This window comes from Mastigoproctus giganteus, chromosome 5 (assembly GCF_048544385.1).
Source record: "Mastigoproctus giganteus isolate SK-2022 chromosome 5, ASM4854438v1, whole genome shotgun sequence".
Taxonomy (NCBI): Eukaryota; Metazoa; Arthropoda; class Arachnida; order Uropygi; family Thelyphonidae; genus Mastigoproctus; species Mastigoproctus giganteus.
The window spans coordinates 82,734,332-82,747,431 of NC_143579.1; the positions used below are offsets into that span (position 1 = coordinate 82,734,332).

A 13,100-nucleotide genomic window follows, 5' to 3' on the forward strand; every position below is an offset into this window, starting at 1 on the left:
TTGGTGGATTGGACTTCCATCTTTTGTTGTGGAAGTTGATAGCCTAAATAAATTTAAGGCTGAGCTGGACAGGTATTTGGGACAAATGGAGGGGTGAAATCGGAGCTTTTTTTTGACTGATGCTGCATAAGCCTGCTTTCTTGCATCGTGTGCCTCTACTAATGCTAAATTGAAGAAATGGTTATTTTGAAGATAACTTTTGTTAGTTTTAGTGTTATATAAGACTTCAGTTTCATATAAGAGCAAAGAATTGATGTACAGTGGTGAATGTGAAGAGAGCACATATTTCATCATTCGGCAGTGCATCACTTTCAAAATTTTAAATTTTTATAAGCCAGGTTTCTTGCACATCTTGGTATTATTAATAATAAATAAATAGATGAAGTATATGTTTTGCAGCATCAGTTCTGTCGGTTTCAGTGTGAAAACTTAACCAGACACTGTGAAAGAATATTGATGTATGTTGGTTCTTCGTTGGGGAATTGATAAGTTAAGAAGGATGCTTCAAATATAAAACTTATTCCAAGTCATTCTTGGCATTTTAATAATTGTTCATAGCAATGCTGATATCCAGAGAATGTGCATGTGTGGTTGGGGGGAACTAAATTCAGATCTTCTCTTTATGGTGTAGTTTCAGAAATGCTCTTGACAGCCAAGCCAAGCCTGAAGAGCAGTGCCTTTGTTATATGTAAAACTTTGACTCAACATTTCTGAATAGGTACAGAATCTACTACACTATCTTTATTGAATCAACCATCGGTTGACGTCTAAGAGGTAATCCAAACCAATCCATAGGCAGAAAAATATTATGTTAACTCTAATGTTTAAAAGTATATTGTACTGGTAAAACGTTCTCTTGGCCATATTTAAGTATAAAATGTGTTTTTTTTAATAAAAATTAATTTCTAGTGCAGTGTGAACTTTATAAACTTCCTGCTTTCTCGGAAAAATCAATTTTCTTCTTTTTTTCTGAATAACTCCTGTTTTTTTTTTTTTTTTTTTTTTCCCTTTTACTTGTTTTGGCCAAAAAATCCCATGTTTTCCTCTTGCCTACAAATACCTAATTTTAGCCTTTTGAAATTTAAGAGTTGGCTGCTATAAACTGAAAATAAGCAACTTTTTTTTAAAGAATTTTTTCTGAAAAAATCTTTATAGACACGAGAAACGTGTATTCAAGGTTACTATGCCAACGAATCAGATTTGCTTCTATTGTGGTTGCTGTTTGCTGTTTGGTTTTTAGGAGCATTAGCAACTAAGGCCATATTGCTCCGGGATATGCGGTGGTCATTCCCTGACCCTTCCGCATCCTCCATATTTGGTGGCGACGGGCTCGAACCCCGGTCTAATCAAGAGGCGTGTGCTATGCACTGCTGCTCCTTCCCACCTGGCTACGGAGGCGCCTTCTATTGTGGTATGCTAGCTAAGTATGTGAGCTGCGTATGCTAGTGGTCACAGATAATATTTTTCCATAAATTATTGATTCCATTGTTCTGATTTCTGATTAAGTTTTTTATTAGATGGTGATGTGTGGGAGTCAGCATTAGAGAAATTTTCCCAGGTTTTCTTCTTTTAGTCTTAACATTCTTTGGATAAACTACTTTCACTAACGGCTTGCATAGCATAGGATTGTAGCCTTTCAACCCTGCCTTTGGCATATTTAGAAGATATTAAAAGTGCTGTGTCCCTTGGTTGTTTTGGGTGTGGATGTCTTGTGGTTCCCAATAAGAGAGGACCCTGGAAGGCAGAATCCTTCATATGCTGTCATATATTTTAATTGAATTCTATCAGTTATTTATTTATTTATTATTATTATTATTTTCCATTTTACAAATTCAGCAACTTGAAAGCATGCACCACAAAGGTCATCTCAGCAAGCAATGTATACCTTCATAAGTGATTCCAAAAACAATTTCTGTTTCAATAGATCACATTGCTATGTGAGTACACTGTAATTCCTGTACATATGTTCCATTCATTCACATTCTTATGTGGGCTACTGTAATCTTGTTGAGAAAAAGGCCAAAGCATTTAAGAGGGAGGGAAAAATTATTCTCACTCAAATGTGCAAGCATGCATGTGTTTGGAATGACAAATTCAAAAAGAATGCAGAATTTAGTTGGCTTCCATACATTAACAGTGTTGCATTATTTCATGGTGTGATAGATGAAGAATGCCCCTATTTTAGACCATATTTCATTATATTAAAGGAGCATTTTTTATTTTGTTCATGTGCTGCAAATTATGCAGTTTCTAGAGATTCTTTATAACGAACTAAAATAAACTTTCTTTCCATTTTATTTTTATATATCACAAATAAAGAAATATTTATTCATGTCAACTGTAGAAAACTTGATGTGGCATAGTGAATTTGATTTTGTATTTAATCTTTGAAATTGAAATATGCGTGAATTCTACTTGCCTGTCAGAATTGCAACTTTGCACATCATGTTTCTAATCATATCAGTTGAGAATTTAAAACTTCTGGAAATTTTTTTTCTTTATTTAACATGTCATTTCAAATTTTGTTAGGATCCTTGCTTCAGAAGAAATTCTTTCAACAGATGAAGATTATTCTAGTAGTGAAGATGATTCTGATATTGAAGAAATGGGCCGAAATATTGAAAGCATGCTATCGAACAAAAAGACAAGTATAGAGGTAAAAAAAAGAAAGAAAAATTTAACTGTTATGTATTCAGTCTGTATTTATTACTAAGCAATTCAACATATAATCCAAACTTGGCAATTGTCTCGTAAAAATAGAATGATATTAACTCTATGGTTAATTAACATTCAAAAGATTTTTTAAATAAAAAATAATAATTGGGAAGCTTATTTGTGTTAGGTAACAAGATATAGTTGGATCTGTGATTTTAATAGAGAATTTAGAAAAGAACTTAATTATGTTCAACATCATCTTTTAAGTGCACAACAAAATAGGATATTATTGTACTTGTTGGTACTAATGATGTTAAGCTTAGGCAATATTGAGGAAATGCTGTTAGTGCCAAATTTGAAACTGTCGTGAATTACACCCAGTCATGATAGGATGAAGTTCATGATGAGAGCATTTTCTGTCATTTTGGTCTTGTAGTGATTGTGTAAGGCTTATGGGAGAAGAAGTTTTATCAATATGACCTGCCTGGGGAGGGACTATTTTTAAAGGGATTGTTGGACTTCTTAAATAGAAGAGATTCAAGAATATATCTTGTTGCTATCAAGACAGTATTAGGTGGCTTGGAAGCTCTAGTTTGGGGAGCGGGAGATTAATAGCAGCCATGAGCAACAGTGAGATTGATTCTTGTAGTACTTCTTTTGGGATATGCAAGAGCTTAGAAAGCAAGGTAATGGGGGATTGCAAAGCCTGTTGAGGATTCTCATTGGACAAGAAATTTTGGGGTTGTGTTAGGTTTGCTTACTGTGATTAATTGGGATCAAAATTTAAAAAAAAAAAAAAAAATACACTTTGGTAAGCAAATTTCATGATGAGGGGCTGGTTTTTTATATATATATATAAATTATTGTGAAAATGAAAATCCCCAATCTTGACTAATTTTATGCTGCTCAACATGAAAATCACATTAAAATTTGTTGATTGGCTCTTGTTTTTGAATTATAGTTGGGGTCTCATATTAACAAGTTATGCTACATTATCAACTACAGCTCTTGGCAAAAGGTATGGCAACACTGCAGTTTCAGTACCACCATGTTCTTATCACATGATTGGCAACTGTTGCCTCACTGTGCATCATGTGATAAGTTGTTGTCACTTCAAATGTGTCTTCAACTCTGTTGCAGTAATCCTTGAATATGGCTAGGTACTGAGGGATGTGTTCTCAGTTAACAGTTCTCTATGAGAGTCCTACTTTTTGTGCAGTATTTGTGTCATGTAAGATTAACATGCCCCGTTATTGTGTGAATAGTCCGGATGACTTCTGTTAAGTACGTGGAGAAGTCACGTTAGCTTCAAGAAAGCATCCCTTAACTCAAGCGATTAAAAAGGCTTGCATCTAAAGTTGGTGACCAGGACAAGAACTGGACTCCACACATATGCTACACTACCTGTTCATCAAAACTCAAAGTGTGAGTGAATTGAAAGAGATGTATGTTTTATGCCTTTTGCAATGCCAATGATATGGAAGGAGCCAACAAATCACATCACAGACTGTTACTTTTGTATGGTGCCTCTAATTAGAAAAGGGATGGCAATGAAGAAAAGTGCAGTGATGTACCCAAATATAGTATCTGCAATGTCCCATGCCTCACGGTGAAGTACTACCTATTCCTGAACTACCTGACAGTTTTTCTGTACACTCTGATGAAGATGAAGACACTGTTGAACATCAACTTGAGATGTACACTAAGTATAGCAGCTGTCTACGTCAAGGGATCCACAATTTTGTCCAAACTTTTATCCTTCTGAACCACATAAGATCACAGAAAGTGAGCTTAATGACCCATCAGGCAACTCGAGCTGCTGAAGAATAAGGCAGAGCTTTTGGCCTTGGGGGCTACAACAGTGGAATCTTCTAGATCATTCTGTGAAAATAACAACCTTTTGTACTCAAAATAAAGATAAGATTATGATAAATTCTATCAAACAGAAGGTGAACTCACTGTTTGTAAGGATGTTGATGATCTAATGGCAACAATGAACATGAGGCATGTTCCCAAAGAATGGTGACTATTTAGAGATGCTTCTAAGGTTAGCCTTAAGGCTGTGTTATTTACACAATGGAAATATGCTGCCTTCAATACCTCATGCATGTGCAGTTCACCAGTGCTATTTTTTTTTTTGTAAAAAAAAATTGGTGCCGTTACTCATTCTTTGCAATCAGGAAAAATTGAAAATTAAAAGGATATGAAAAGTACTCAGAAATTTTTTTCCTGATATTGTTACTTTAGTAGTAATGTTTTTGGAATAAGAACAACAAATTAAGTATATTAACACACAGTTTATTAAGCATAAATTTATTATTCATTTATATCAAAAAATAAGGAAAATGTGTAAAGATTAAGTAAAAAATAATAAGTAAAAATAATTTCATAATAAAGTTTTTGTAGAATATTCCAAATTTTTATTAAGTTCTCTCTGACTATGCTGACTTCTTTTCTTACTGTTTGTGTCTGTCGCTGAATGACGTTTATGAAGCCACAAATTGATATTTTGTTGAATCAAAGTGCGTCAGTGGTGGGCCTACAATTTTAAGAAATAATAGTGAAGAAATTGTTTTTGTTCTCTGGTTGGGCTGACAATCAGATTCATTTGTGAAAATCCTCGTTTACATTCACTCGATGAAATTGGTATTGTACTCAGAGAGTGTTTATCAAATGCTCCAATTCTTCCAAAACCTTATTATCAATTAGGTATTCCCGAAATCCACGAATTGTATCTCTTTCATTTAATTGTAACCTAATTGACAATTTTCTAACTTCATTTACACCAAATGCCAACATTTCATGTTTAGAAGGTTTAATACCTTCGTTGTCCTCATTTTCATTCTCTTGTCATCAATATTATCACTAGTTCTTTGAATCAGTTGTTAAATTAAATTTTTTTTTTTTTTTTTTTAAACTGTCCAAAATGTCAGTGTCATTTGGATATTCAGGTACTGTGACCATGTAAACAGAGATAGGGAAAAATGTGGTTAATGCACTTCAGCAAAACAACAGACGATTATTTGTCGGGGTAAAAGAAAATCACTCTCTCCTAATTCTTGAATGGGGCGTTTATGGTTGATTCACAGTGGTGTCCAACCTGCGGCCAACGTGGAAAATGAACTAAAACAGCATTTTAAATTTTATTAATTTTCTCATTAACATTCCAAAAATTTTCTCATTAAATGTTTTGTTTAGTAAATATAATTGTGTATTGAACTTAATAAAATTTTCAAATATATTCAATTTTGCTTTTACATGTGACAAGATATGAAATTGGTATTGTCATAATAACGTCAAAAGCAATTTTTTAAGTTAAGTATCTCAAACCTGAAATAATTCTTAAATGCCGAACAGAGTTTAACTGGCAAAATCTATATACTCTCCTCCAAGGGAGCTTTATCCTGCTTAGCTCAAGAACTCAGACAAAAAGTGCTGACTGGGGCATCAAAAGAAGTTCAGATTACATCAAGAATGTCCCCGTGGTTCAATTCTGACATCAAACTCACTTTTCATCGCAAGAAAAGGGCCTACCGACAATGGAAAAGGATGAATAATCAACAAGATCTCATCACATATAAAAGGGAAAGAGCTTTTTTTTTTTTAAAAAAAAAAAAAAAAAATGGCTTAAAGGAAGCTGATCATTAACAGGATGCGAATCTCAAAAAGAATACACTCATAGACATGACCAGGTACCCAGGATAATACATCAGAAGTTAGCAAGGAAATACCAGTTGATTGAAGAAAGTGTACTACAAGTACGAACCCCAGGCGGTACTAGAGATTCCAACCCACAAGTTGTACTGGGACTGTGCCATTTAAAAGATAAGACAATTCTGCACAACAGACCGGACATAACCCTTGTGGACAAGTAGGAAAAGGCTACCTATCTGATTGACGTAGTAGTACCCAACACTGGCAACCTGCAGAAAATCCATGGGGAAAAAAATCAGAAATTACATGAACCTAAGACAGGAGATCAAAGAGATGTGGCATATGCAACAAGTAACGATCATCATGTCAACCACCGGTATGATGTCAAAGACCCTGAATAACAGCCTAGCAGCAATAGGTCTCCCAGCAAACACCTACAAGGAGCTCCAGAAAGTCGCAATCCTGTGAACACCTTTAGGATAGTCAGAGAGTTCCTCGGCCAACATTAACACCAGACATAACAACCACCCTGTGTATTAGGTAGCAGTACCCATCATGAGATGGATCCCCCAATCAGGGAGAGGGAGAAATAATATGAGCATAATAATAATAATATGGAAAATATAACACTAATTTTTCTTGAATCACTCAGTGCGGCCCTCAAAAGAAATCTAACTTTGAATATGGCCTCTGTATGGGAAAAAGTTGGCCACTGCAGTAGAAGGTTGACCAGAGCCCATTCTCAGCATTGGGAATAACCCTTGATTTGCTTGCTGTTGACCAGCGCGACTTCTCTGTAGGGGTACAGGTTTTCCCACCAAAACCAGGAAATCCCATTACTTGGGTTATAACAGGTCTAATTTTGAACAGACACATCAAATTATTTCTCCCAACAGAAGAAACAATATAATATGGACAGAACAACTGAAAAGTACCTACATATGGATGAAAAAATGCAAAAACTAGGAGGCAACCCTGACTTAAATATAGAGGATATCCCGGACTCAGATATCAGAGTTTTAAGAAAAAGAACCCCCAACAATAATGAGCAAATAAATAACGAAGACACTGAAGCATGTCCCTCAGGCCCCCTTGGTATGAAAAGGGCAAAAAAAAGAGAGAAATCAAACAGAAAATAAAGAGTACAAAGGAAAAGATTGCAATGAAAATACAGAGAACAAAACAGAAGAGGAAATAAGGTTTGAAACAATTAACCAGGTTCAAGACCCAATCAAACAAATTAAACAGTTAAAACTTTACCTAGAAGACTTTCTTCACAAGCAAACAAATAGAATGTCTGCAACAAAACTACAGATATTCAACTGCTGGACAGTCTTGGAGCAGAGAGTCATGGAGTTGAACACACAGAAAACAGAGTTTTAAAAACCAAAGTGGAAACTGTGACAGAAGAAAAAAAATAATTATAAAGAGATCAACACATTAAGTTATGCCCAAGTAGCAAGGGCAAATAAAACAATGGCTACACAGCCAAAGGAGGTTAACAAGACAAAGCAAACATCCAGAAATAAACAAACAAACATTGCCATACTAAAAGCAATGTCTGACTCAGCCCACAAATCCAGTGAGGCTGTCAAAGAAACAGTGATGACACAACTAAAGCCATACTTAAAGGTCATAAAAATTAACAGTATGAGAAAAGTGAAAGAAAATGGGGTGCTACTGGAAGTAGCAAATAAATAGGATTTAAAAATGTTGGAGGCAATACCTGAAGTTACAAAACTTGGGCTTAAAACAGAAAAGCCAAAAGGAAAAAATCCTCACATCCTAATTTTTGATGTACCAGAAGCAACATTAGAAAAAGACCTAATGATGGATATATACTATAAAACCTTCAGTAGCATAATGACAATAGATGAATTTGCTGCTGAATTCCTTCTAAAAAGAGGAACCAAAAGCAAAATAAATGGATTATTTAATATAATAGCAGAAATTACACCTAAAATATGGGAGGCACTGCAGGAACAACAGAGAATCTATGCTGGCTGGATCAGCCATAGATTCTGGAAACATTTCCCCATGTAAAACTGTTTTAAATGTCATAAGTATAGTCATACTGCCAGGGACTTCGGTCAAAAAGAACCTGTCTATGGTCACTGTGCAGTCACTGGCCACGATTACAAAAGCTGCAAAAATAAGTCTCAGCAGCCAAAATTTACTGGCTGCAAGGCAGCATGACTGACTATGCACACAGCATCAGAAATGACAAATGCCCCTGCTATAAAAAAATGGTAAAACTTATACAATCTAGGACCAATTATGGGCCAGATCGAAAATATAAACGTGACTAGATCTCTAAATCTCGGTTAGTTGAATGCTCAAAGAGCAAGAGCTGTTGTAGATCAGATCAAGCTCAGATTAGAAGAAAATGTCATAGCCATCTTGGTACTCCAAGAAACTACAAAATCATAGAATGCACCTCGGGTGTTCCTTCTGCAGCAGTAGTAGTTGTAAACACCAACCTTACAGTCACAATGGTGGGTCACCTCTGCTCCCCACAGCAGTGTGTGCTCATATCACTAGTGCTGTGGGTCAGTTCTATGTTATCTGACTTTATTCCAGACCTGGAAAAGATATAAATCCTACAATAGAATATTTACAAGCAGTCGCAGACCTGCTACCTACAGCAAATATCATAGTGTGTGTGCGCTGAGGTCAACTGCTGGTCAGCCTTATGGCATAGCTGTACAGAAGACAGAGCAGGCACACACACACGCACAATGGCCAGGTATTGTCAGATTTTATGGCCACCTCATCCTTTCAAGTGATAATCAACTTAATAACTTACTAACTTTTAGCAGTACCATGTGGGAGAGTGACATTGATGTCACTCGTGCCACCAATTCAATGCCTATAAAATTACACACTGGTGTGTCCAGCCAGCCTGGACTACATCAGATCATAGAGCCATCACCTTCAAACTAAACAGGCAATTACAAATAACCCAACACTCCTTGTTGGATATCAAAAGGTATAACCTCAAAAGGGCAAACTGGCAGATTTTCGCAGAACATACAGCAGCTGAGTTGCAAAAACAGGAAAATGAGTGGTCTAGATCAGGCAACTGTATCTCAGACGAGCAAGCACTGACTATGACAAACAGTTTAACAAAAACAGCAAACCTGTCTATCCCACAGAAAAAAACTGAGGTAGCAGGCAGTCCCCTTGTGGTGCCCTGAACTAACTATACTCAGGAGAAGGGTGCACCAGGCGAGGAGAAATTTTCAAAGAGCCAGGACATCTTGACCACAAAATGAGGTGGGTGCACTGAGAGATTCTTATAGAACTCTCAGGAATCAGTATACAGCCCTCATAAGAGACAGGGGGCTGCCTCCGTAGCCAGGTGGGAAGGAGCAGCAGTGCGTAGCACACGCTTCTTGATTAGACCGGGGTTCGAACCCGTCACCACCAAATACGGAGGATGCGGAAAGGTCAGGGAATGACCACCGCATATCCCGGAGCAATATGGCCTTAGTTGCTAATGCTCCTAAAAACCAAAAACAACAACATCATAAGAGACAAGAAAAAGGAATGTTGGAGGCACTTGGTGGGAACTACTGGAAACAATAATCCTTGGGGAGTTGTTTACAGAATAGTGACCAACAAGCTGCCAAGAGGAGATGTCTTGGAAACTACTGTTAAACCAACTACTGTGTTGGGCAGATTCTGTAAATAACATCCTAGACAGTATTATTCAGACTGAAACTGGGGAACTTTACCCCACCCAGCTAGACATCATAAAATAAAACACTGAATACGACAAAGCCAATATTGAACCTCTATTTACTATACAAAACTTAGAAATAGTACTATCTAAAACCAAAAACAATAAATGCCCAGGCATTGACCTCTTAGAGGTTGAGATTATCAAAAAGTTAGCAGAAATAGCACCAGAAAAATTAATAGCACTGTATGACAGAAGGTATATTCCCAAAAATATGGAAAAAAGCTGTGTTAAGATTAATTCTCAAAAACCCCAAGAAACCACCTAATCCCAAATCATATAGACCAATGTGATTTGGTCTATATGATTTTCTGTATTCTTTTTGGTCTGTATTCCTACTCCCTGTACTAGGGAAAATATACGAAAGACTAATGTATATAGTAGATTAGCTCAGTACTACACGGAAGCAGGTTTACATTGCAACAATCAATATGGTTTTAAGAAGGGCAACTCTACGGAGGATGCCATGCACCACCTACTGACAACAGTTAAAAACTCAGAGGAGAAATATATGCTGTCAATCTCCATTAACTTTGCTGGTGTATTTGACTCACTCTGGTGGCCTAGTGTCCTTAGGAGACTCCGCCAGGCAAATGCCTCACAAAACCTCTATGAGGTAATAAACAGCTACCTTACGGACAGAAGTGGCTTAGTACACACATGGTTCCAGGATTTGACACGCCCTGTGAATAAAGGCTACCTGCAGGGTTCAATCCTTGGCCCTTTCTTCCGGAACATTGTTCTGCACCAATTTCTGGCCTTGGATCTGGGCCCATAGAAAGCCTGGCCTTTGCAGATGACATGATTTTCCTTGTAAAAGGTAATATGCGAGTGGTTGTAGAGCAAAGATCAAATGCCGCCCTCTTGCAGCTGCAGGAGTGGGCACATATGCCTGAAAAAAAACCAAAAAATACTTCTAAAAGGCAATTTGGACATAAGAAGACATATAGAAATCAAAATTAACACAACCACTATAAAAATGGTAGCAGAACTAAAATATCTTGGAGTGTTCGTTGATTCAAAATTAATTTTTTACCTCCATTTGATCTACTTGGCAAAGATAGTGAGAAATTATCAGGTGTGATTGCCAGGATCAGTCGAGCAGACTGGGGGCTCGAAAGAAAGACCCTGGAAATCATATACCGTGCAATGTTACTACCTGTTATCACCTATGGAGCTGGTGCATGGTTCACCAGCTTGACCATAGTAAGAAATAGGAATAAATTAGAATTGATACAAAGGACAGTACTTCTCACTATTACCAGAGCATGTCGCACAGTAAGCACACCTGCGCTACAGTTGCTGGCCAGAGCTCTCCCACTTTACCTGGAAGTAGCCAAAAGAGGCTTATATTATAGATATAAAAAGGGCATACCTACAGAATTTCTGGGGATAGCCCTTGATACAACCAACATCTTCAATGCTGAAAGAAAAAGAATACAGGTCAACCATCACTAATTCGGCCACCAGTAATCCGGTTCCACCACTAATTTGGACATAATTTCTGCAAACGTAATTTCAAATTTCCTGGGTCGGCGCACTGACCTGCTGCTATTGTTTTGATGGCGTTAGTTGCAGCATCAGCTGTTGGTGCAAAGTCGTAAACACTGGCAAGTCAATTCCCTCTTGTTTTTCTTTATTTATAATTATAACCTGCTCACATTTAGCCCCAGCCATGATTCCAATCCATAATGGAAGTACCTCTCGGGTTATAAAGCGCAAACATCGTACATTGTCCATAACAGATAGAGTTGAACTTTTGAAAAAACTCTGCAGCGGTGTGTCTGTGAGAAGTTTAATTCTGCTTAATTGTAAATTCCAGCAATTTCTCTCAGTTCCTCTTATCGTAGTAATTTTCTTTTAGCCATTCCTTTTTAGATTTTTTTTTTTTTTTTTTACAACACACTTATACAAACTTGAGGAAAAACACAACAATATTATGGATAATACAGTGCGCTAACAAACTTGTTTTCACAAAATCTCTAACGATATTGACAAACTTATTGCAATGTTTGAGAGTTTATTTTAACGTAATTAGCAATAATAACGTCACACGTATGTGGCTGACACGGCTTCTCAAGAAATAAAGTAACCAACATATATGGCCACGTTGGCCACATGTATGCAACATAAAAAAAAACTTCTTTTTTTATATAATTTAAGCGAAAAAACAACAACACTGACATTATAATATTTATTTTAGAATTACTAATCAAATTATTTCCTAAATATTTTTTGGCCCCTGGGGAATTTTTTTCTTAAATTAGCTTGGCAGTCAATGTGTTAAAGGTGGTGGTTAGCTGTTGGGTAAAATGTATGTGCTGAAATAACCACCCACCAGTGATCCGGCAAACTCACTACTCCGGCACCCCATAGGTCCCAACGCTGCCAGATTAGTGATGGTTGACCTATAGCCACAAAGCTCCATGAGCTATGGCAAACAAAGTGGCAGCAGGAAACCATAGGTCTGGTTACCAAAAGGTTTCTGCCATTGGTGGCAATTGTTAGCCCAAAGCCACATAAGTGGTATGCCCCTGGACTTTTTACAACATTTATATTGATAGGTCACGGCTCCCTAAAGGAGAAACTAACCTCCTTAGGGCTGACCGATGACCCAAACTGCACCTGTGGCGAGAGTGAAGACTGGGCACACATTCTATATGAATTAGATAGTATGAATCAGAGCTGTAATGCTCAATACGTTCTAAGTTTATATTAATATTTGTAAAATAATAAGAGGAGTTTACCTCAATATAGTACGTAGAACACTTCCATATGTTACTCTCCAGAAATTAAAATGAAAAAATCAAAAAACTTGCATTAGAGTAAAAAAATAATTAAAAATCAATTTAACACAATTAAAAATATTAAAAAGAATTTAATGAAAATATTCAAAACGATTTTTCTTTCCTGAAGACAATGCTTTTCGACCATACATCTTGATCACAGGAATGAAAATTACTGAATAGGGTTGAACATAACTTAAATAGTGATTATTTGTCTTTGTGCATGTGCGTAAAGGCCCACTCATCGGATATCAAATATGGCC

General features: G+C 36.7%; 1 protein-coding gene across 1 annotated transcript in view; it reads left to right on the top strand.

The window, feature by feature from the left end:
• Positions 1–13,100, top strand: part of LOC150085526 (transcription initiation factor TFIID subunit 1-like) — a 700,666-nt gene that overhangs the window by 465,897 nt on the left and 221,669 nt on the right. The window contains 1 exon segment of the mRNA XM_090374589.1: positions 2,530–2,656. Coding sequence (XP_090230715.1) covers positions 2,530–2,656 — 127 coding nt within the window.